The sequence below is a fragment of the Neodiprion pinetum genome, chromosome 2, assembly GCF_021155775.2.
Source record: "Neodiprion pinetum isolate iyNeoPine1 chromosome 2, iyNeoPine1.2, whole genome shotgun sequence".
Lineage (NCBI taxonomy): Eukaryota > Metazoa > Arthropoda > Insecta > Hymenoptera > Diprionidae > Neodiprion > Neodiprion pinetum.
This window is the reverse complement of record NC_060233.1, coordinates 39,675,611-39,697,373: the sequence shown is the minus strand read 5'-3', so window position 1 is coordinate 39,697,373 and position 21,763 is coordinate 39,675,611. Positions and strand designations below refer to the sequence as shown.

Genomic DNA, 21,763 nt, shown 5'->3' with positions numbered 1-21,763 from the left:
CTGGCATCACTTACCGCGAGGCCGCTGAGAGGCGCGCCCGGCGCCACCGCACGCACGCCCCAAACTCCCTCGAGCGTGTCGAGAGAGAGAGAGAGAGAGAGGCGAGTGTGTGCTTTTGTGCCTGCGTGATTGTGCTTCTATCCGCGTTCGACCACCGCTGCCCACCGCGAAAGATAGGGAGAGAGAGAGAGAGAGAGAGAGAGAGATAGAAGGACCGAGGAACGTAAGTGTATCGAACACTGACACATGCGAGTTCAGACGGAGGCGCAGACGTCCCCCACCCCCGCCCAAGTTTCGCCGCAAGTTCTGTGACGCCTTCGTAGAAATGAGGTGCTCGTTTCGCTTATTTTCACCACTCGTCGACGTCACCGCTCCCAGGTATGCATACATATATCTTCGTTTGTGTGCCTATATATATATGTATATATGTATCCGCATGCGTGTATTCCGGCTGAACTTGCGGGTCTTTGCGTGCGCTGCGCGCATCCGTGCCACATTTCCAATCACACGTGTTGCACGATTTTTACCCTCAAGTCGCTAATTTTTTGCTTTTCTTTTTTCTTTCACGCGCACGTTTAAACACAAGGGTTCCATGTTATTCCTTATCGTCTAACGATGAGTACGTAAGAATAAGCGGAGGAAACGAATGCGGGACGGGGGGATAATAGTACTGAGAAGAACGATAACGGGGAGAAGGGTACGTATATGAGGGAGGGGTATTTTTGAGACTGCGTATGAAAATACGAGGCAGCCATCAAAGCAGCATGGTGCCTGCTAATTCCTCGACGCCCGACACCGAAACATTCGGCCCGAAAATACCCGAGCAACAAGTAGTTGTTGTGACGCTAGGTTCGAACGGAAAGAGCCACGTATTTCTTTTTCCCGCTGTGCGTTGGTCTTGTTAACGATTCTGTGCGTCTTCTAGTTCGGATTATGCAGTGGAATTTACGCGGGTGAAATAAGTTTTCCAAGCACCGTTTTGCGGTTAGTCTTTGCAATCCTGGACGGTAAAATCATTACATAAATGTATTTCTCGATTTATTCAAATTCATTGGACAGATTACGCTCTGTCTTCGAAGTAGGCCGAAAGTTTTTTTATAGAGAAGCAGAAGGAAGCTAATTTTGAACGATATTTTTCGCAAACGAACTTTTTATTTCTCCTAGGAAAAGAAACGCGACGACTTCTAAAGACGAAAAAGCTATAAAAGCGACGCTTCGTTCCTATTGCCCGAACCACGGAAACAGCTTGCGGCAAAAGTCGAGTTTATTCGGTCCTCTCGACCCCTCAAATGCCCGTGGGACTCCAGGTGGGACTCATGGGATTCCGATAAAACGCGGTTGACGAATTTACGAGCGTCCTCCCAGCGGCCGATCACTCATCTTGAGCTCCGCGGTACGAAGAAAAAACAAACTAAAAATCTAGTTAAATCGATACGCGAGCCGTCGGTTTTTCTTCTTGCGTATTGGCAAAAGGTTGAAAGAGTGCAACATGGCGGAACAACCGTGAACAACCAACCCCTCTGAAATATTTCCGCTCTTCTTGATCCCCATTTCACATCCGGAGCCAAAGAAAGGGCAAAAAATTAAATGACGAAAATGCGTTTACATCCAGTCCAGTTACAAAGATCGCAATCTCGCTCTTTTATGCCAGCGGGAAACTCCGAAGGGAAGAAGCTTGAATCCTGCAGGATTTCTCTTGTGCATTTTCACTTCGTCGGAAACTCCCCGGCATTATAGCTTTCAATCTCCGGTCGGAAAATTCTCGTGTACCCGTATCGCAGCTCTGTCCGGCATTATTTGCGTAGTTATATTTGCGATGAATGATCAGGCGACGCGCGTCTCTGTAGACATCCTTTTATTGTCCGAATCGAAGCATTCCTCGGTGTCGAAAGAACAACAGCGTGACTACAATACCTATAGAAACGATTGCAACGAGCTTATCTCACCCACGGCTCAACGTTGACGCCCTTTGTTACCCCGGTGGAAAATCAATATTGTGCGAATTGATGCCCGGTGAATGACTCTGGAAATGACGCGGAACGATCCTTCCAAAAACTGTCAATCATTTTCACTGACGGCGTGAAAATACCAATTCCCGAGCAAAGTCCCGAATGTTGAAGAATCTTTTGGATATTTCTCTGGGACAGTGTACCTATAAAATTGTAGTCACCGATATTTTCCTCCGATTTCTTACAAGCTTACACCCTTCTAATAACTTCAAATGCAAGCACGGTTCGAAGAATTCTGGGAATGACGGATAGGATCTGTCGATGCATCGGAAAATTTTATTTTGGAGCGAGTTGTCTGTGGGCTGAAATTTAGAGCTTATAAGGTATGCAAAACAGCGTGCTTGTAACAATGTTTCTTTACTGCCTCCGCTGAGTAAAACTAATTTCGTGGTATTAGCTTAAATTCGGGAGGGATGTAAACGTCCCGCCCTCCTTTGACACGGGGCAACGAACCCTGTCAGCGAAACGATGCCAGACGGATCTGATAAAAATAACCCCAACTTATCAGTCCCAGGGCGAAGAAGTTCGCGTAAAAATGACAGAGGTGCTTGCGAGTCTCTCTTGGCTTATCTCTAATCTTATCGCGGCTTGTCAACTCAGTTATTCGCTAATCAAGCAATGATCAACGAATTGGGGAGGAAACGTCGACCACCAAAAATCAAAAATGTATTTATTATTCCCGATTCTCGTCTCGCCTCGAGTACCGAACGCATGTTTTCAGAACCTGTTCGGTCCGACTAGCGAAATTTACGCAGGCCGCGTGCGACAAATTGGCTTCTGGTAGCGACATGGGTATCGGACACGAAACCGTTGTAAAGAAAACATGAAAAAGAAACTCTCGCCGCGTTGACTCGCCGACGGAAGGATTGAGTGATACCGGTAATTGATGGACCGGGTCAGGAACACGAGCTTGGCTTCGCGATGTCGTAATATCGAAGACAAATGGCTAAAATAGTCATTTACAAATACATCCCCGGTACTCCTTCAAACGGATTATTTAAATTTTCGGCAAATGACTGTGAAACCGAAATTATGGAAAGCGTTATTACTGGGTTACAGCCACTGAACAGTTCCGAATAACAAGTTCGTTATTCTAAATGCCGTAATTTGTTTCGTGACGTCGAACGCGAGATTCTATTCTATTTTATATCTATGACTGGCCTTTCACGATTACCTAGAATATCTGCGACAATCCTAATCATTTCGCTAAATATTTGCTCGCGATTTATTGCTCCTAGTCGCGAGTGGAATAGTTCTGAACTATGCAACTTGAATAACAGTTCCTTACGTGGAGTACACGTGACCGCGGAATTCACGCAAGTTTTCATCTAAGTTGTGACGTTTACAAAGAAATGCAAGGCTGCGAATATTCCTTGGTAATTGGCCTTGAAATCGCAGAAATCCAGGATAATGGAGATGGTGATAAAACCGTTCAACCGGCTAGAAACGAGTGTCGTAAAGAAGAGGAGCCTGGAAATAAGTCAGACGCCAGAAATTTTATGCAGAAAAAATAAATTATTACATCAGTGTTTGACGGATGCGGTGTGGAACAAAAACTAATTAACTAGAAATTTATTCGTCGAGTCGAGTTTTAACACTGTATTACATATTCACGGTTCGACAGGTTGATTATTTCTGCGAGGTAGAAAAAAACAAAAAAATTTCTTCGCATATTTGTTGCGACAAAGTCGCGGAACCGTAAAATTCCGCCAAGTTTATTTATCGGACAAACTATTCGGTTTATTCTTGCTTCCTTTTCTTTTCTCGTTTGCTTTGCTAAAATTGTTTCTGCAGCCGTTCGATCGAACGTTCTGAATTTTCTCGATTATTCACAGCATTCAGGGATGTTTCTTTGAGCCATTGATGAAATTGATTAAATTGGCTGTTTGATGAACGAAATGCCGTAACAGACGAAACCTGTTAAGTATATAGATCTTATGTATTAATTTTCAGTATCCTCTATTTTAGTTTCGATAGTAAGCTCCTATAGACTCAAGTGAAAACAGATATATTATTATTTCAGAGCCATATTGAAATTTAAACTACGAATTTCGAAGATGTTTCAGGAAAATTCTGATTTGCATGAGATCTTGGGCATAGTTTTCCATTTCAACAGGGCGCGTAGAGCTGCCGACTGAAATTTCTTCAGAAACTAACAGCGGCGCCTGCGCTTAGCGAAAACCGACCACATTGATTTACCGGGATGCGTTTGCCGCCGGAGAAATTTCTGCAGCTGGGCTTGTTGCGTTAAATTACAACATTTCTTTTTCCCATCTCCATATGTATGAAACTGTCAGCTGAAACCCAGTCACGTATGCACCGGGTTATATGTTCATGCATATTAAACGTGAAAAACAGGAAAAGGGAGATAAAAAAAATTGGTTCGAATTTGAGGCAAAATACGACAGATTCTTGCCGCAAAAAAAAAAAGCGAGTTAAAATATGCACCCCGTACCGCGGAATATGTATACATTCTTATCTCTCGAACGAGGATTACAAGTTCGGTTATATCACTGCTGGGGATGGAATGAGTTGATTTTTTTTTTTAATAGTACAGAAATGCGACTCGCTGTGAAAATATTCAGTGAGGCGTTTTCATCCGGGTGCAATATACGCGACTGAAAAAGGGGTGAATTTGTGCGAGAAACAGGGTTTCGAATAATAAACTTCACTAAAGTGGTTCACTCTCGACCTTTGAATTACGATCGTATAAAAAATCGGTTTACGGTTAGAGCAGAAACGCGTTTTGGAACAGAAAGATAAATCATCACGTTATTATCGAGAAAAGAAATTCATTGTTCTTCTCTTTCCCGTTGAACTTTGATCTTGAATTTAGCTCCCGCAAGCTCAGCAATTCGACGAATCGATCCAAGGCAACTTCGAACATTACAAGCTCTTTGTAATCAAGGACAAACCAAACACACTCGATTGATTCCATTTCGTCGTTTCAAAGTTCAGATTCGAGGTTACCTACCAACCGTAGGGTTTAAATTAGCGCTTTGATAGTTTGGAGAAGCGCGCAGCTGCTGCCTTCGTACCACAATTAACGAGGCGAGGGATGAAGGAGGACTTGACGGGGAGTAAAATTGAAGCTGTCACACGTAGATGAAACCTTCGTTTCTTTTGTTATAGAAAAAAACATTTTATTACATTCATCTACGAACATGGTTTAATTTTATGTGTATATATTTATATATGTGTGTGTGTGTGTGTGTGTGCGGTAACAGCCTTGCCCTCCGATAATTTTACACCGTCGCCATGTGGTGAAAGCCGCAAGAAGCTCGGCTCGGGAGAGGGTTGAGCTCGGCCTGGGGTGAAATACGGAACGTTTTCCCCCCTTGGATGTAAAGACAGTATCGAAAACGAAGAGGAAATATCCAAAACGAAACCGTGATAGTGTCAGATCCCGAGTGACCTCTGATCAGTCGTGTATCATTGCATTACTCTTTTATTCATTTCACCCAATTTGATATGTTGATGGTTATAGTGAACAAATATATGTATCGCTAATCGTTATTCAACAACGGTTATTTCCACGGGCCGCTGACTCCCTTAACCGATTCGAAAATATTCAACCAAATTTGCATCCCATGAAATGTATATGTATATATATATATTGAATATTTTCGTGTCTATCGATTGATATTATTATTATTATTATTATTATTATGTATTATATTCTATGTATGTATGTATATATATATATATATATATAGTTAATGATTATTAATCAATTTTATATTGGGGTACGTTTATACGAGTTTAATTCGAACCTTTTTATCTATACAATCGAAATCTGTGGTTATATTTACGTTTTATTAGAATTTATCTGTAAATTTTCATTTATATATTTTTAGCTTCTTTTTTTTTTTTAAATCTATTCTCGCCTCGCTATAGGTCTTACGATCTTAATTCTAGAGAGTTAGCGACTACCCTTATATTCATTTCCTGCACCATGCTCCGTAAGTAGGATTTGATTATTACCTCATCTTTTCTCTCCTTAATCCGAACGCCGTACAACTATGCAAGTATGTTATAACGTATGTACACTTAACCTGTAGCCATTCCTTAAACACTGTATACCTATGTTTAACGTAAACCCGCCGGACGTAAACTGAATATACGAATAGGTAAATTACACAAGGTATCTAGCCGCGAGTTTTTCGACTCGTTATACTCAAATTATCACATGGGTCGAACAGAATCGACCTTCTTACGAGTACCTACTCCGGTACGACGCAAATCGTACAGCGATACGTCCTCGGTGATGAAGTAGCTATCGTCGCAATTCCAACGTGTCGCAGCGCGCGGATCGCCGGATCGTAACGATCCCTGCTCACGCAACCAAGCGAAGTAAGCGATTGTCGAGCGCAATGCCGTGCCGCTAGTAATTCCGACCTTCGACCCCCTCCGTCATCCGCAAATTCTCGATCCGAGGCGAACCGCCCTCCGTGATCCCTCTTCGAAAACGGGAAAGCTAGAGCGGCGTTTCGTCCTCGCGGAGTTACCTGGGCGTCGAGGGAGGCGGCGGCGGTCATACGGCACTTCCGGCGTGGTAGCCGCCCTTCCCGGTCACCCCGGGACCACGCTTCCGCTTCTCGCACTCCAGGGTGCTGAACGTGTTCTGGGCGATCTGGGACTTCCTCTTCGGGTTCTGGAGCGTCATGCTCCGCTGACTCGAGTTCGAACTCGAGCTGGTCCCCGGCTCCGAGACCCCGAGGATGCCGGAGTGGATGGTCCCGAAGTTCTGGTATATGAACTGCGACTGGATCGCCGATACCGTCGTGTTCTGGTGGTGCTTCAGTGTTATGGGCACCGTCTGTCCGGCCAGGCTGTTGTACTGGGTGTCGAACCCGAAGGAGGTGTCCAGGAGGGACTCGCCCTTTTCCGCGTACCCGCCGAGTCTCGAGTCCAGGAGGCCTTCCTTGTCGGCGAAACCGCTGAGTCTCGAATCGACCACGCTCTGTTCACCGCGGCCGGAAAATTCCGTGTACCTTGGCTCGGCGCCGACGGCGTGATCCTTGCCGTCGGTAAACGCGATCATGTTCTGCCGCGAGCCCGAGAGTATTCTCGAGTCCATGAGACTCTCTTTATCGGCGAATCCGCTCAGTCGAGAGTCGATTATGCTCTGTTCTGGCTTGTCGACGAACGTGAAACGCGGATCGACGCCTTTGTTGCTGTCGCCGTACGCCGGCAACATGTTCGACAGGTCCGTTTTGTCCACGTAACTTATCGCCTGCGGATTTGACGCGCATATGTCCGGGGCCGTTTTGCACAGCAGCGAAGTACCCTCTTCCGGCAGACGTTGCGGGCCTGTAAAAGGATTTAAAGCTCTAATGAATGCTGTTTATTGACGGGTGATTACCTATGCTGTGTCAATCGCGAAAGCTAACGCTATTTAGGACTTCTGTGAGCACGCTAATCGGTCTTTTCGTGCCAAAGTATCGCCGATAGGTATCCGAAGTTCGATGAAGCTCTCACAATGAATCAGACTTTGTTCGGTTTTCACCTTATAACGGTTTAAATAAATATCAAAAATCCATCTTGGCGAATAAGCTTCTCACGAAGTCCTTTCACCAAATATCAGCGGAACATCGTCAAGTACGCAAACTTTTCACCAAGCTCCATCAAACGAATCCACCTTCTATTGGCACAACCCCGACTCCGTTAGAATTGCATTTTGAGAGGAAACACGTTTCAGGGAGTACAAGAAGAGACGAAACGGGACGACGATACGATTCAACCCCACGTCTCGTAGGACGTAGAAGGATCATGCATCGGTGTACGTAGGTACCTGTGTGGTACCTGGGTACACGGTCCTCCTCTCTTCTTGTTTATCTTGAGAAAAGGATTCTGCCGGACAGAGGGCGAGTTGGTCCGGACGAAGTGATACGTGTATGCGGGGCTAGGTCGCAATTTGAGCTCACCTTTTGTTGCCTGGTGAAATCCGCGACTCTGCGGTGGTCCCGGAGACTTTTGGTGAGCTCTAACGAGGTACTCGGAGCTGAGGCCTCGCTGTTCCCGAAGCTTTCGTTCGGCCCCCGGCACCATGACCCGCACCTGGAGAACGAAGTGGAAGTTTGAATGTTTTTTAACAGTGACGTCGCACCACGGCATCGTTTACACGCGCTGCCGTTTCACCCCCTGCATATGGGTTTTGTGAAATTTTTTAAAGCCTGGATAGCTACGATTCAAGCAGCCGGCTTTTTTGTCTCATTCGAGTTTTTATAACGCGACTGCATATGCGGACCACCGATTTAAGCCGGTGATTAGTCGAGGCTGGCTTGGTGCCGGCTGATCGAAATGGGGAAATCGAATTTCCAGACGGATTATGGCGCGCTGTTAACCGACCGGATAGCGCTCTCGATAATGATCGATACATTCGTGAAACACGGCGGTTAACGCAGTTAGGCCGGCGAACGGTTCATCGTCAATTTGCGATCTGCAGATTTGGCGGAAAAGGCCGGAAACAGTCCGTTCTCGTGCGTAAAAAATGCGAGGCCACTCACCATGTCCTCGACGGTGGGAAAACGGGCCATGTAACCCGACACCGTGAGCAGCGCGGCAACTTCGGCGAGGATCAGGGCGAGGCCGGAAAGCTGGAGGCACCAGCCGTACTGGTACTGCGGAAGACCGTTCTCGTCGAACTGCGACCTGGAGGTCGAGGGAAAGACGTTGTACTTCCGGGGCAGCTCGAGGGAGGCATCCGAGAGAGCGGAGGCCAGGACGAAGAGGCCGCCGCCCAGGGAGAGTCCTGGAACATGGGCGATGTCAAAATTTCATGGTGAGATTGATGGGTGCGAAGAAGGGAAAAGAAACCGCGTCAACTTCCGTTTCCTCTCTCGCGCGTTTCGCCCAAACTAACGAGAGTAATTTTGCAGGGATGCGTCATCCGTTTTCACGGACATCTGTATCACGGGGGTGTGCGAATAAGGCGATGGAGTTTCCCCGTTGGGGTTTCCTTGCTTCCTTCCATTCTTCCAGCGGGGAAATAAAAAGGCACCGGGAAGATATGACAAAAACCCTAATGGACTTACAATATAATACGGGTCTTTGGTTTCCAGGCCGAGTATATAGCCGGCCGAGCGACTAGGCGTATAGTGGGTCGGTCGTATAGTCGCCTTGCAGCCCTGGGTAAGCCATGGGGTGAGAGGGATTTGGGACGAGAGGATCGAGGGTGGAAAGAGGGGAAACTGCTATCCATCTCGGTCCACGGCGAAGAGCTATTTTTTGCCCCGAAACCCCCGATGTAAATCTGTTCGCTACATTATTAATACAGTCGTTGGTAACGAAAAAAAAAAAAAACAAACATTGTTTAGTATTTTATTGCGGACCCACGCTCCGTGTAATTATCTCGTCGGGTTATTTATAACCCTCTACCGACTATCTATCAGGGCTACTGTTTTACGGTTATGGGAAACTTGACGAGCTGGAAAATTGCTCCGTTATGTGAGTTGAAAACAATTTTTTCAAACAAGAAAACAAACACCGTATACTTAATTACACCCTGATGTTCAAGGTGTTTGAATATTTTTAATACATTCCTATTGGAATAAGCTCAGAAATAACATCAACAAAAAATCTCCAACATCCTGGTTGGAAATGTTATTTGCAGTCTGATTTCTTCCTTTTTGTTTTGTGTTTGCACAGCTAATTGCAATCTTATATTCCATAAATTGTAATTCGTTCATCGGTTTATTACATGAAATAAAAATTCTACTGATACATGAGATTTGAAAGTGTGATTTTCACTTTATTTATTTATCGTTTGTCGCGTAAAATTATAACATACAAAGATAATTCGAACTTGAAATGTCGGAATGTTTATCATTCTCAGCCAACGACAATCAATCTGCGGTTTAAATGCCAACGTATCTCAGTCTTCTTTTTTTTACTCTCTCATTAATTACGTTTTTCTCATTTGATTAGTACTATTTTCGTTTCTTCCCCTGTTTTTCCTCCTTCTTTTCCGTGAACCCCCGTTTCCGCGCTCGCTTGTTTCACCCTCGGCGTATTCGCTACACAAATGTATACACAAGCCGCAGGTACACACAAAAAGGTATATAAAAAGAGGAAGAAAAAAAAAACACCGCATAAAAAATAAAACGAAATTACCGCTCAACCGCTCCGTGGTCTTTCTCTTCTTTTTCTTTTTTCACTTTCTTTCACCCTTACGGAACAGCTCTTTATCCTCAATTGTTAACCTAGTATCACGGTACAGAGCAGTTATTATCGGCTAACATCTTTATTTATACAATCTTGCGTAAACAAAACATAAAATTACTTTACATTCTCAACGTGTATGATATTTGTAGGAAACGTATTCAGAGTTGAAAGATGGAGAAGGAGGATCAAAGAATACATAACATAACTCGGTGTATTAAATCGGGATAAAATTATTATTTCCTTATTGTATATTTGCAATATTCATAACTTCAGAGCTTGCATAATCTCTCATGGCGATACATGCGACAATTTTAATCAACGGAAATTATTCATCGTCTCACGAGCAAAAACCAGAAGAAGCCCTGATTCGCGGTTTTCGGTACATCGCTTCTCCGCTTCTCTCATCCGAAAAGCTCTTGGCTGAGACTATTTCAAAGGGCGCAAGCTCCGCAGGGTTTCAAGCGTAGTATTTGAATTCGCGTCGCAATTGAAACCAAGAACGTGGCGTACACATCGTGCGACTTGTAACTAATTACGACACACCTTAACTGGAGCTTAGAATTAATTGGTGGACTAGAATTTCCAGGAATTGTGAAGAATTGTTGTGAGTTTTTAACAGCAGATTCGATTGTCACTGATTGGTGACGGTTTGTCAGACTCGAATTAAGAAGAGAAAATAATTCAAAGACGGCAGAGAGAGAGAGAGAGAGAGAGAGAGAGAGAGAGAGAGAGAGAGAGAAGAAGAAATGGAAGGAATACGTTCGTCCAGAGTTTTTCAGGGTGGGGCTAAGTAATTTCCGATAAAATTTCCAGGAAACTGGCTTTCAAATGGCGGGGACATCAATCGATGGAATCAGTCATCGGCCGGTCGTTCTGCGCGCAGAATATAAATTGTTGCAATTTTAATTCCGTCTCGAAACGAGCCAATAAACCGGGGGCAACAAAAAGCTCCCTACAGCAAACGGAAAGCTCGATTTTCACCCCCGTCCTCGCGCAGAACGCCACATCCGACCGTCGACTCGTCGCGAGCGAAGCCGAGCTGACGTATATAAAAAAGAAGGTGAACTCGAAATTTGCATAAGCGTCAAGCCGAGCTTACGACGAAATCGCGCCGTTTCGGAATCAGGTTCAAGATCAATCTCGTCTTCAGATATCGGATATTTTTTTCAGCTCAGATCAGGGGGTTGAGAGGGGGTGGAGGGGTGGAGGGAATCGTTCATTTGCATTATTCGGATCCTGGATGTTCCACATCAGACACTCGAGTCCCCGCCCGAGTCTAGAACTAGGCATTTTTACTACAACTTGGGAAAATCGGGCACATAATGGAGAATTTTCCGGCGCGCCTAACTTGCCGCCGAATATCACCGGGGGATCGATTTTCAAGTTGTTTATCTCGAATATTACACTTTCCAGCCTGCCACCCCTCCGACCGTCGCTTTCGTATATCTTTATAGGCATCGTCAGGATCTACCCTCCAGTAAAACTTGCCGGTTACCCGTATAGCAGGCATCACTTGTTGTGTCGCTTAGGAATATTTTTACACCTCTTCAGCGGTGTCAAAAGGAGAAATTCGCGCCTTAAACTCGGCCAGTAATGCAGGCGGATAAAAATTAACGCGTTTCGGATTTGCAAAGCGGATAATTGGTCGGAACTTTCGAGGCTGAGACACTCTTCGTATTTTGCAATATAAAAGAAACGATGACCGTGAGAATAATTTTTTGGTAAGTAATATATCTCATTTCTCAAGAAATTGCAGGAAGTCGTTGATCGTTTCGCTATACCGAGAAATATTTCGTACATGTATAATATGTATAACGGAAAACCATTTGGTAGAGTAAAAGCAGTGAATTCCTGCTTTTCTTCGGCAGGAAGCAATCGAGCTTTGTACGTTGTAGTATCGAGGAGAAAAAAAAAGGTGAAGTATAGTCGGAAACGAAGAGGCGAATTTTGTAAAACGCTGCTTAATTCCGAATACCCGGACTTTTCAATCAGCGAGAAGAAATGTGAGGGAGCTTGGAATGTGAATCGACTGATTAGAGGAACGCTAACTTTTGCAAGTGCAATCAGTATCAGGGAACGGAATGCGTAAACTTAACCAAACACGTTTCGCAATTGTCTCTCGGTTTTCGGGTAACTGTTGCTAATCCAAACGTCATGTTTGTGCCGGCACGGTAGGGTTGGAAATGATATGGATTAGGCGAGCGTTTCTCAGACTGTTTACCAATTAGTTCTAGTTAGCGATACACGTGTTCCAGAGCCTCTAATGCGGAAGGGCGGCGTTTCCGCGACTCCGGAGGATTCTGGGAGCTCGTGAAATCCCGGCAAGAAACGTCTTCGCAGGGTCAAAAGGACGAGAAACGTCGGACTCCGTCCCATGGTCAGTAAAACAGTTTCCTCTTGATTATTGCTGATTGTACGACAAGAAATCGAGCAGCTCGTCGGAGAACATTTCCGAGAATCGGCGGAGTGAGAATCTTCAATCAAGTCATCTGAGGAGATGCACCTCAATTAGTGTACGAGATAATTTTCGACTATTTTGAATGTTTTCGCAATCGTAAAGTAAAGTAGCAACAACCTTAGGAAAAATAGAACGGAGACAGGATAATGATCAGAAAAAAACACGTTGTTTTTATTTTTTGCGAGAGAAGAAATAACTAGATTGGAGGGAAATGAGTTATCGGCAAAGTTGAATCCGTTATACACAATTCGCAAGCTCAGCCGTTGTGTTTCTCGGATTTTACGCGACGTCCGTTCAGCTCCGTTGTAATTTTCTTTCTCACCACTTGGGTCGAGTAAAATAGAATGAATGAAACTCGAGGGTGATGTGGGGGTTATTGCTATTTTTGCCGAGTCGACTCGACGCGAGACAGAGCGAACGAGTCTCGTTTATTGAAAGTAGATCCGTGCCTGACACATCTCGATTTCCTTTTATCTTAGGAGTGTTTATTTTCTTCACACGTTTCGTATATTCCGTTTTATTTGTTCGTTGCCATCCCCAACCCGTTTTCACCCCAATCTTAGGGCAAATATTTGCCGCCGGGGGTGGAACACCCTCGACCTTAGCAGCCCGGCCTCTCCGCGAAGGGTAAATAACTTTTTTTGCAAGTCAACTGCCAGCCTCAGAATTGAGCACTCGCGTCTCTCGTTCGTTCGCAAGTGTATACAATATTATATGCGGGCTTGGGTTCCGTGTTCGTTGTATATACAATATATATATACGTATATTTACACAACTATATAGTATAAGCCCCGATGACTATTTCCCTCCCCCCCTTCCCCTGCAGAATGTAGACGGTATATCTTTCCAAGTCCCGTTCAAGGGTTCTTATAACAAACTTTGGTCGTTTCTAGACTCTCGAGGATGATCGATCACTTTTCAAACGAAAGCTCGATTCAAGTTTCAATTTGTACCTCCCCTTATACATCTTTTTGCCAATTCGTGCGAAAAGAAGGGTTTGAGGAGGTAAAAAAACGAACCGCGCAGCTTGAAAAGAAGACGACGAAGAAGAAGAAGGATTAAGCTGTTAATGCGCCCTGAACTCCACGCCGGTTCGATAATGCTCAATACGATACACCGAAGACGCTAATTATTGCCCCCCAACTTTCCCAACGACCGTGTATCTATATCTCAACTGTCCCGACTATATTCAACTTGTCCGACTCCCTGCTTTCGATCGATGTAAGAATCAGCCGTCGCGGAATAAAACCGGATTTCCTCACCCGGCCGAGTTAAGCCGTAATAAGTTAATTATTGGCAAATTGGCCCTACGGTCAATATGAGTTACACTCAATTAACTGATAACCTGATTAAGTCAGTACCGCGCTCTTCTATAAGATCCTCGACCAGCCGTCGTGGCTAATGAAGCTACTTCCGGCAACGCGGAGACTAACCGTGGTGAAAGTTTTTCCCCAAAACCTCGTGAAAAATGTTGAGGAACGTGTCAATCGGAAGATCGAATTGTCGAGAAGAAAATTGAAAAGCATCAAAGCTAGGATGACGTTGAAACTTCAAAAGGACGCAGGAACATAAAATTCTTCCGACAATGTACTTTTCAAATCGTTTCCAAAGCGTCGAGAACCGTCAAAATTTGTGTTCGAAAACCTTCCAGAAATTCGAATTTCCATTGTACGGGCGTTGCAACCCAGCATCAGAGTCCAAGCCGATGCGATTAAAGATCTCATTGTCATTGCGATTATAGAGCGGGTATCTTAATCTTTTTACGCGGTTTCCTTTATCCTCTCGAAGTTTCCGTTTTCACTGTGCTTCGAAACGGCAACGCGGTGAGTCAGAGTTTGAATACCGAGTCGACGGACGCTTCTTACATGTAAGATTTTCTCTAGGTAAGAACTTGTTACTGCGAGTTGGACTTGCAGCAGCGTTAATATCCAGCCTCGAATTGCACCGAGTGTTAACCTGAGGAGCAAAAAAAAGAAAAAAACACTTTTAATACATTTCGAACGCGCCTCTTGTCCACATGACGACGCGGAAGGTCGAAGGTGGAAATTCCGATTCCGACAGCGTGGCGAGCTTATTGCTGAGATTAACGGGGGATCGAGAAGCTGTATGCGGATCGAATGATGCGGCTGGTGCGAATGTGGTTCGATTCTTCGATCACCGCCGAGCTCAATTCCGTCCGGATTAATACACCCGCCTGTCGATAATGCGGGTTCGCAACCTCCCCTCACCCCCCTCGCCACCTCATACCTATCGGTATTCATCAATGAACCCCCATCCCTCACCCATCGGCTCCGAAGGCCTGCAAGCTGTAACCCTGCAGCCGAGCGGAGATTCCACGTTTATTAATTGATTGCGGTCGCCGGTGTCATTTTAATTATGGGCATGAATAATTAGCCGCATTCTCCGCTCTGCTGCACCCTGCGGCTGCTTGTCCTGTCCGAGTTATTAACGACCACGTCGTTGCTGCTGCCCGACTCGAGCAACATTGTTTCTGCGTTCGGTATTCGGGGATATTGTCAATTTTCTGATAATGTTAAAGGCTATTTGAACACTCGGCTTATTACGATGTTTTATTTTATTCATCGGTTACAGACACTCTGAAACTAGTTTATAGGAATGTTCTTTTTTTTTCCCGATGTTAATAAATTTGTCAAATACAGACGAGAAATTTTTTTCTCCTACTTTAGAAGTGTCGTCGTATTTTTTCAATTTATACGACTTTCACCGAGGTTTTCCAAATCATCGCTCTGCGACACACCGGTGTAATTAATGCATGCAATCGGGAAATTTATTACAATTTTAAGATCGAATGAATTCCTGGCTTAACTGCGTTTGTTCGCGCGTCCCCAGGAGGCCGATTAATTAATTTAACTTCTACTAGCAGAGCACGACGGAATGGTTTGATTTCAGAATAACCTACTAGTCGTTTCACATTGAACGTAGAGAATGGAATTACAGGAATCGATTTCCATCCACCGTGCAAACGGGTAATCGCAGGTATCATACCCATACTGCAGCTGAAACTCGATTTGTCAACAGCCGAGATTCGATCGCAGACACATGTTTGGTTTGAAAATATTTCCATCGTTTCAATTTCTGCCGACGGAATTGTATCCGTGGAATTAATCGGTCCGTTGTATCGCTCCACCGGTAGTGAAATATGAAAGAAATTCCGTACTGCCAATTAGAGCGTAATTCTCGCCAGCGGCCTCCAATAAAGACGTAAAATAGTTGGTCCGATGTTGTTAGCAGCGTTATATGGACTCGATGTTTCGCTGCAGTATATCGCCGCGAACTCGTAATAAAGGATAACAGATGATAATTAAAAACCCTTCTGGAAATTCCCGAGTATACGCGGGCGGAAATAGTTGGAAAGGTGAAATTAACAGTACTCGACGTACGCGTTGCAGGGTGGAGGTTGAATCAAAAATTCTATGCATTTAAATAATGGAATCATGTTTGTACGCATGTACCTGCAGTCTACCAAATTGGGCTCATTTAAATCCATGCAAAATTCACTGACGGTATCAATCAAGACAATAAGGGTGAACATTGTTAAACAACTCACGTGAAAGGGTATCGATTTTAAAAAACAAACAAAATCGCGAATGCACGTCCGCGTTGCGAAAAAATAAAGCCCGACTCTTGTATGCCCGAATGAAAATCAAACAGTTCGCCGAATTTTTTCTCTACCAAAAATGGTTCGCTGAAAAAATCGTAAAAACGGCAACAGTTGTATAATCGTTCTCAAACAGAATTTAATCCCCAATGCGTACAGTATTTATGTATAACATATATACGGAGTCTGTGTACTCGCGCAAATCGAATGAAACATCTCATCGTCACAATGGCGTGAACTCGGCACGGCTTCTTTCATCTACAAAACGGTGCCTCTCACCTTTCCGCTTGACACGATTTCGCTTCCATTTAAATCCGTTCCAGGCCAACTCGTGGCCATATTTATTTCCAAGATCAGAAATTTCGTCGAGTCCGGGAAGAAAGTGTTATTTAAAAATACGTCAACGTGCGACTGGATATTTCAAGCGGACGTGCTGATTTTACATTATTTTCTAACTGTAACAATTCTCCGAATATCAATGCCTAAGCGCAACAAAAGGGAACAAAGTGTGTAAGATTTTAATTTGTCATCGTGAAAAGTTGTAAGAGAGGCGCGTGACCGGCTTTGGGAATTTGCGGAGCAAGATTTTGTGACCGCGTCTGCTTCAGCCTCTGTACACACGTGCGTGCGTGTGTGTGTGTGTGTAAGTTACCGGCACAAAAGAGTGTATAAAGCATTATTATGTAAAAACGAACTCGAGGTATTCTGAAATACAGCTGCGGGAGAGAAGTTCGAGATTTAAGCTTTCAGAAGAAGTTAATATGGCCGCTGATATTATTCGCCCTTCTTTCCCCCGCGCGGCTCTCAAGCTTGCAATAATGTTACGATAACTGGGCCCGTTATTTTCGCGAAACGAACCAGGCACCGTCAGCTGGCATAAAAATGATTCACGATTCGTATGAACGCGTCTAAACTATACGCGAATGTAAATTCACGGAGCCAATTAGCTATCGGGGGCTCGTTATCAGTCCGGCACATTTTCCACCGAGTTAGTCGCGCGGCCGGTTTTGAGTCGATATGTGCAGGTGCCCCCAATGTTGGCCATCCTCCCCTGCGGTAAATAGGGGCAAGATTTACGGCTATTAGTTGGTAAGGGTTCGTTTTGAATATCAAGCAGCCGACCCCGCTCCGCCGTCTATATCACCGCATCGGGCAGCCTGCGTTCAGCCTAACGCCACCCTACGTTTCAACCCCTAAATCATAATATCTCGAGGCTTTTGCCATCGGCTGCACATATTCTAAATCCAGGAAAATTCCTACTCATAGAGGAGACGGTTGCCTCCGTTCTTTATTGATCATCAAAAGTCTTCTCCCGCTCTCGCGAACTCGCAATAACTCATTTTTACCACCGATAAGGGATGTTTCAGGTATACAGGTCGGTCAATAAAGTTGAAAAACAAAAAATGATCAGCTTTATCCTTACCTGTGGTATAAAGTGAATCAAAAACCCTGCATTCTTATCGAAATAATTTAGTGATTAATAATCTCTGACGGCTTACATTACCTTTTATCAATGCCGAATACGTAGCGTTGTTCGCACAAATCAACTGACATTGAGTTTCGATTGGGTAAATATATTTTGAAATGAAGCATTAAAAAATTATACAATATGCAACCTGTGTTGAATTTACGAAACTTGTTATTCCGGTCAACGATTCTAGAGCTCAATAAAAATGTTAATTTTGGAGATTTCTAGATAATTCGATTACCAGTAAAATGAGCTATGCTTTTTTGAAGTTTAACATACGATGTAATTGTTTCATTAAGATACTGCTGAATAGTTTGATGTCTGAAAAGTTTTTTTTTTATTAAACCGAGATTTTTGTTTGTTTTGACATACATATATATATATATATATATATGTATAATGTATATGTATATATATACCCAGTAGACATTGTTTTGAACTAATTCAACTATATTATAACCTCATTTGAACTTGTTTAGTCTTCATTTCGTGATATTTTCATCACTAACCGAATAAACTGAAAGTTTTATAGCTACCTAGGTTTCCAAAGCTTGTATTTTAACGACTACAATTTGGCTGATAGATAATCCTATATTCGAATAGGTAGTAAAACAAGGTTGTCCAAATTTTTTTCCAGACTTTGTTGCCCGAGTCGCGTATACATTTGCAGACATCTCATATTCGCCTGAAGCGCGTCGCTCGCGACGATCAACGACGCAAAAATTATTTTGAGTGCTTTTTTGCCACCGACTCTTTGAATATTGACAGCGAAACGGTGCGGGGGAGAAAAGGAGTTCGATCTTTACCTACGGCGTCTGCTTATCGCGAATGATGTAGATACGTGCGGAAAACGAACGCCGGTGTGTCGATGCCATACACATACGCATATATCTCGGCACCGTTTACATATTGACAAGGTGCTTTCACGAAATTCATTCGTTCTCACTCTCTCCCATACACACCTACATATGTACATATAGTGCCGTACCATCGGCATCAACGACGATCCTCGCCCGAATATAATATTTTTGGTTTCAACACAGCGACCGGTTTGGATACCAACACCAATGCCATTTACTCGAAAAGCGAGAAATTAACTCGCTACACAATTATTTACGCGCTTTACACTTACCTGGGTTTACCTATTGAATGAAATTAGGGGAGACCTGTGTAATCAAACAGCGACGCGTCTACTGATCTAATATTTAACTCTTCCCTCGCAGTAATTAGACGAAAGTTTACCTCGCTACTGGATTACGCGTCGATTGAACCGTAAAAAAATTCGATACGCCGGTCAGAAATGGAAAAGCTTTTGGGGAAATGTAGGCCAGAAAATCACCGTAATACGAGGAAGAAAATTTCTCATATCAACGTCACAGCGATTGACTTTTATACGATGGTATTTCAAACGGTTGTTTTTGTATTCATTTTTGACGCAGACTTTTTTTTTCTTACCCTCCGGAGCTGAAATACTCAGCGACGTGAGGCGTGCACTGGGTGTTTTGACGCAGTATGTAAACCGCGGGAGCATCGACGTCAGCTTGCTGTATAATACGAGTCATGACAGGCAAATAATTGCACAACCCGTCGTGCCCACGCCGGTGCATCTTTTGTCGGGGATGCAATTTGTTGCAAAATATATACCCGTCCGCCGGTAGCCGCGGGGTTCACCGAGTGCATTTATAACCCGTGTGCGATGGTGTTCGAGCTTGCGAAAGTGTGAAGGGGAATATAAAATGCCCCGCAACAGTTGACGCACTACTCGCGCTACTCGAGGGCTTGGAAAATACCGGAAAACGATTTTTCGATTCGGCAGCTTCGAGTAGCGCATTAAAGAATTCACGGCTGGATCCTTATTGTTAATCACCGATGCACGACGGCTGCATATTTAATTACTTACGGAGGTTCAATTTTTCCTTAAAACCAGACGCAATTTATGATAAAAACGTAGGGGTTAAGCCGATTGTGCGGAATTCCAATTCCGGCCGTCGGGATTCGTACAACTTGACAGAATTTAATAAGGATATATACCGTGTGGGCGGAGGAAACTTTGTCACGAGTTTTGCTAATTCATTAATTATGGAAGTCTGGTCGCCAAAGGCTAGAGATACTCGGCCAAGTTAACGCCAAGTATTCCGGCAAGCGGTTATATTATATATTATATATTATATACAGCGACTGGATCGTGATTTATAACCGTGGAACTTTTCTGGCATAAATAACGTGTCGCGTGTCGATTGTCGTCGAGATTTCTGCGTCTATGAGTCATCTCGTAGCAAGTTTCACAAATTTTACGATAATCTCATTACACGTCAAGTATCAGCATTCCGTGTTTTTTTTTTTTTTTTTTTTTTTTTAATAACCGCTCACCGTTCACCCAATCATTTGTGCCGAATAATGGCTTTCTTAAGGGGTGATTCTACCGTTACCGGCGTCTAAACAGACCAATTGCCGAGATTTTATTCCTCAAAAACTGCTGACGCAATATCATTAATTTCTGTATATGTTCTTCTGTACATTTTACGGAGCGTCTCTAAAAATGCTCATCCTTAAAATGTACATAATCACATGTGAAAAAATTGATAATATTGCATTTGCAGTTTTTCCGAAATAAATTTCCAAAAATTAGCCTGGTTGGATGCTGATTACGGTAGCATAACCCCTTAATTAATCAGTAAAATAACGCATCCGGTCCGAAATCCGCAACGACACCGATCCGCATTTGTAATCAGCACACGCAGCTGTAACACCCGCCATATGAAGTTAGGGACAGGTACACGCGGGTAAATGGAAATCGAGGAAGAGTTGGCAGAGCGAAAGTTGACAAGCGTGGTGAAAGTCGCACATTCGGGTTTCAACCCTCGGCCCTCGGCCCACGTCACATTCAATTCGAATAACCACCCCGGCCCGCCATCTTCCCGCACCCCATCCGCCGCCGTCCCGTCAGTCATTCAAACTTTATCCACATTCTCTTTCCTCCAATCTCACCCTTGCGTTTTTCCACCAACCGTATAACTCAGCTTTTCACCCCCCGGAGCTCGACGTGTATTTTCTCACATAAACGCAGAAACAATTTTCTGTGCTCTGCCGTATGTCACGGGCGAATTATTACTTGGCCGATTGAGATGAAATCCGTACGAAAAGCTTTTGAAAATACCGTGAAAACAACCCAATTTCGGGAATATCGATGTCCCAGTCCCTGTATCATGTGTACTTGCAACAAGCTTCGGCGAAAGCTGCATTTTTTTTTTCTTCCTTCTTATAATTCGCAGTACACCCGAATGATCTGCGTAACGTTAGTCCATTCGGGGTAGGATATTGGGGAGCGTTGCTACCCTTGCGTGAGGTGAATTTGATGTCTCGAGAATCAGGAGTGTTGACTGTCTCCCTTGTAATTCCGCCAGCGGGCGAGTCGAGTCTGCATCAGCCAACGGGATGTTTCGTGATAGCGTTAATAGATACGGGGGTGAGGGGGATGAAGCTGCGTCAGTAAAGTTGCGTTGCGTATCCCGCGTCGAGGGCTGCACCGCCTGCGAACCGCAGTTTCAATCTGTTGGACGCTTGCCGGCGGAGCTTCAGCGACTGATTTCATTATCCCGACAATCATACAGTTCGTATATCCCTCTTTTTTCCACGGACATCCGGGTAATTGAAATTTTTCTTTGCCTTTTTTCTTCCGTTCCATTTATTTTCACCTCCGACTATTTTACCCCCCACCCCCTTACCATTTTCATTCCTTTCCTTCCGTTTATTTATTCCCGCGCGCGCTGATTGAGGAATTTTTTCGTTTCATTCGATGGCCTCTGGATCAATCAACTCGAGATTACCGGAGCTGAGTGTACCTAGGCAAACGGAAATTAATCAAGGCTCGGGACTTCGAAACTTCCCTTCGTTCTGCGTACACGCGGATCTGTATATTCACTGCGTATGATCCGCCGTTTTGAAGCTGATACTGCAACGCGATACTTATCGTTTCCGTCGCACGTGTTCCGTAAGCCGCGTGTCACGTTGAACTCGTTACGACGAACCGATAAAACTCTCGA

General features: G+C 44.1%; 1 protein-coding gene across 6 annotated transcripts in view; it reads right to left on the bottom strand.

Moving 5' to 3' along the window:
- Positions 1 to 5,171: 5,171 nt before the first annotated feature.
- Positions 5,172 to 21,763, bottom strand: part of LOC124212075 (uncharacterized) — a 103,032-nt gene continuing 86,440 nt past the window's right edge. For all 6 annotated transcript variants that reach the window (XM_046611806.2, XM_069133621.1, XM_046611805.2 and 3 more), the window contains 3 exons: positions 8,519 to 8,763; positions 7,937 to 8,069; positions 5,172 to 7,322 (listed from right to left, as the gene is read on the bottom strand). In XM_046611806.2, coding sequence (XP_046467762.1) covers positions 6,544 to 7,322; positions 7,937 to 8,069; positions 8,519 to 8,763 — 1,157 coding nt within the window. In that variant the 3' untranslated portion in view covers positions 5,172 to 6,543. The remainder of the gene's footprint in view (positions 7,323 to 7,936; positions 8,070 to 8,518; positions 8,764 to 21,763) is intronic.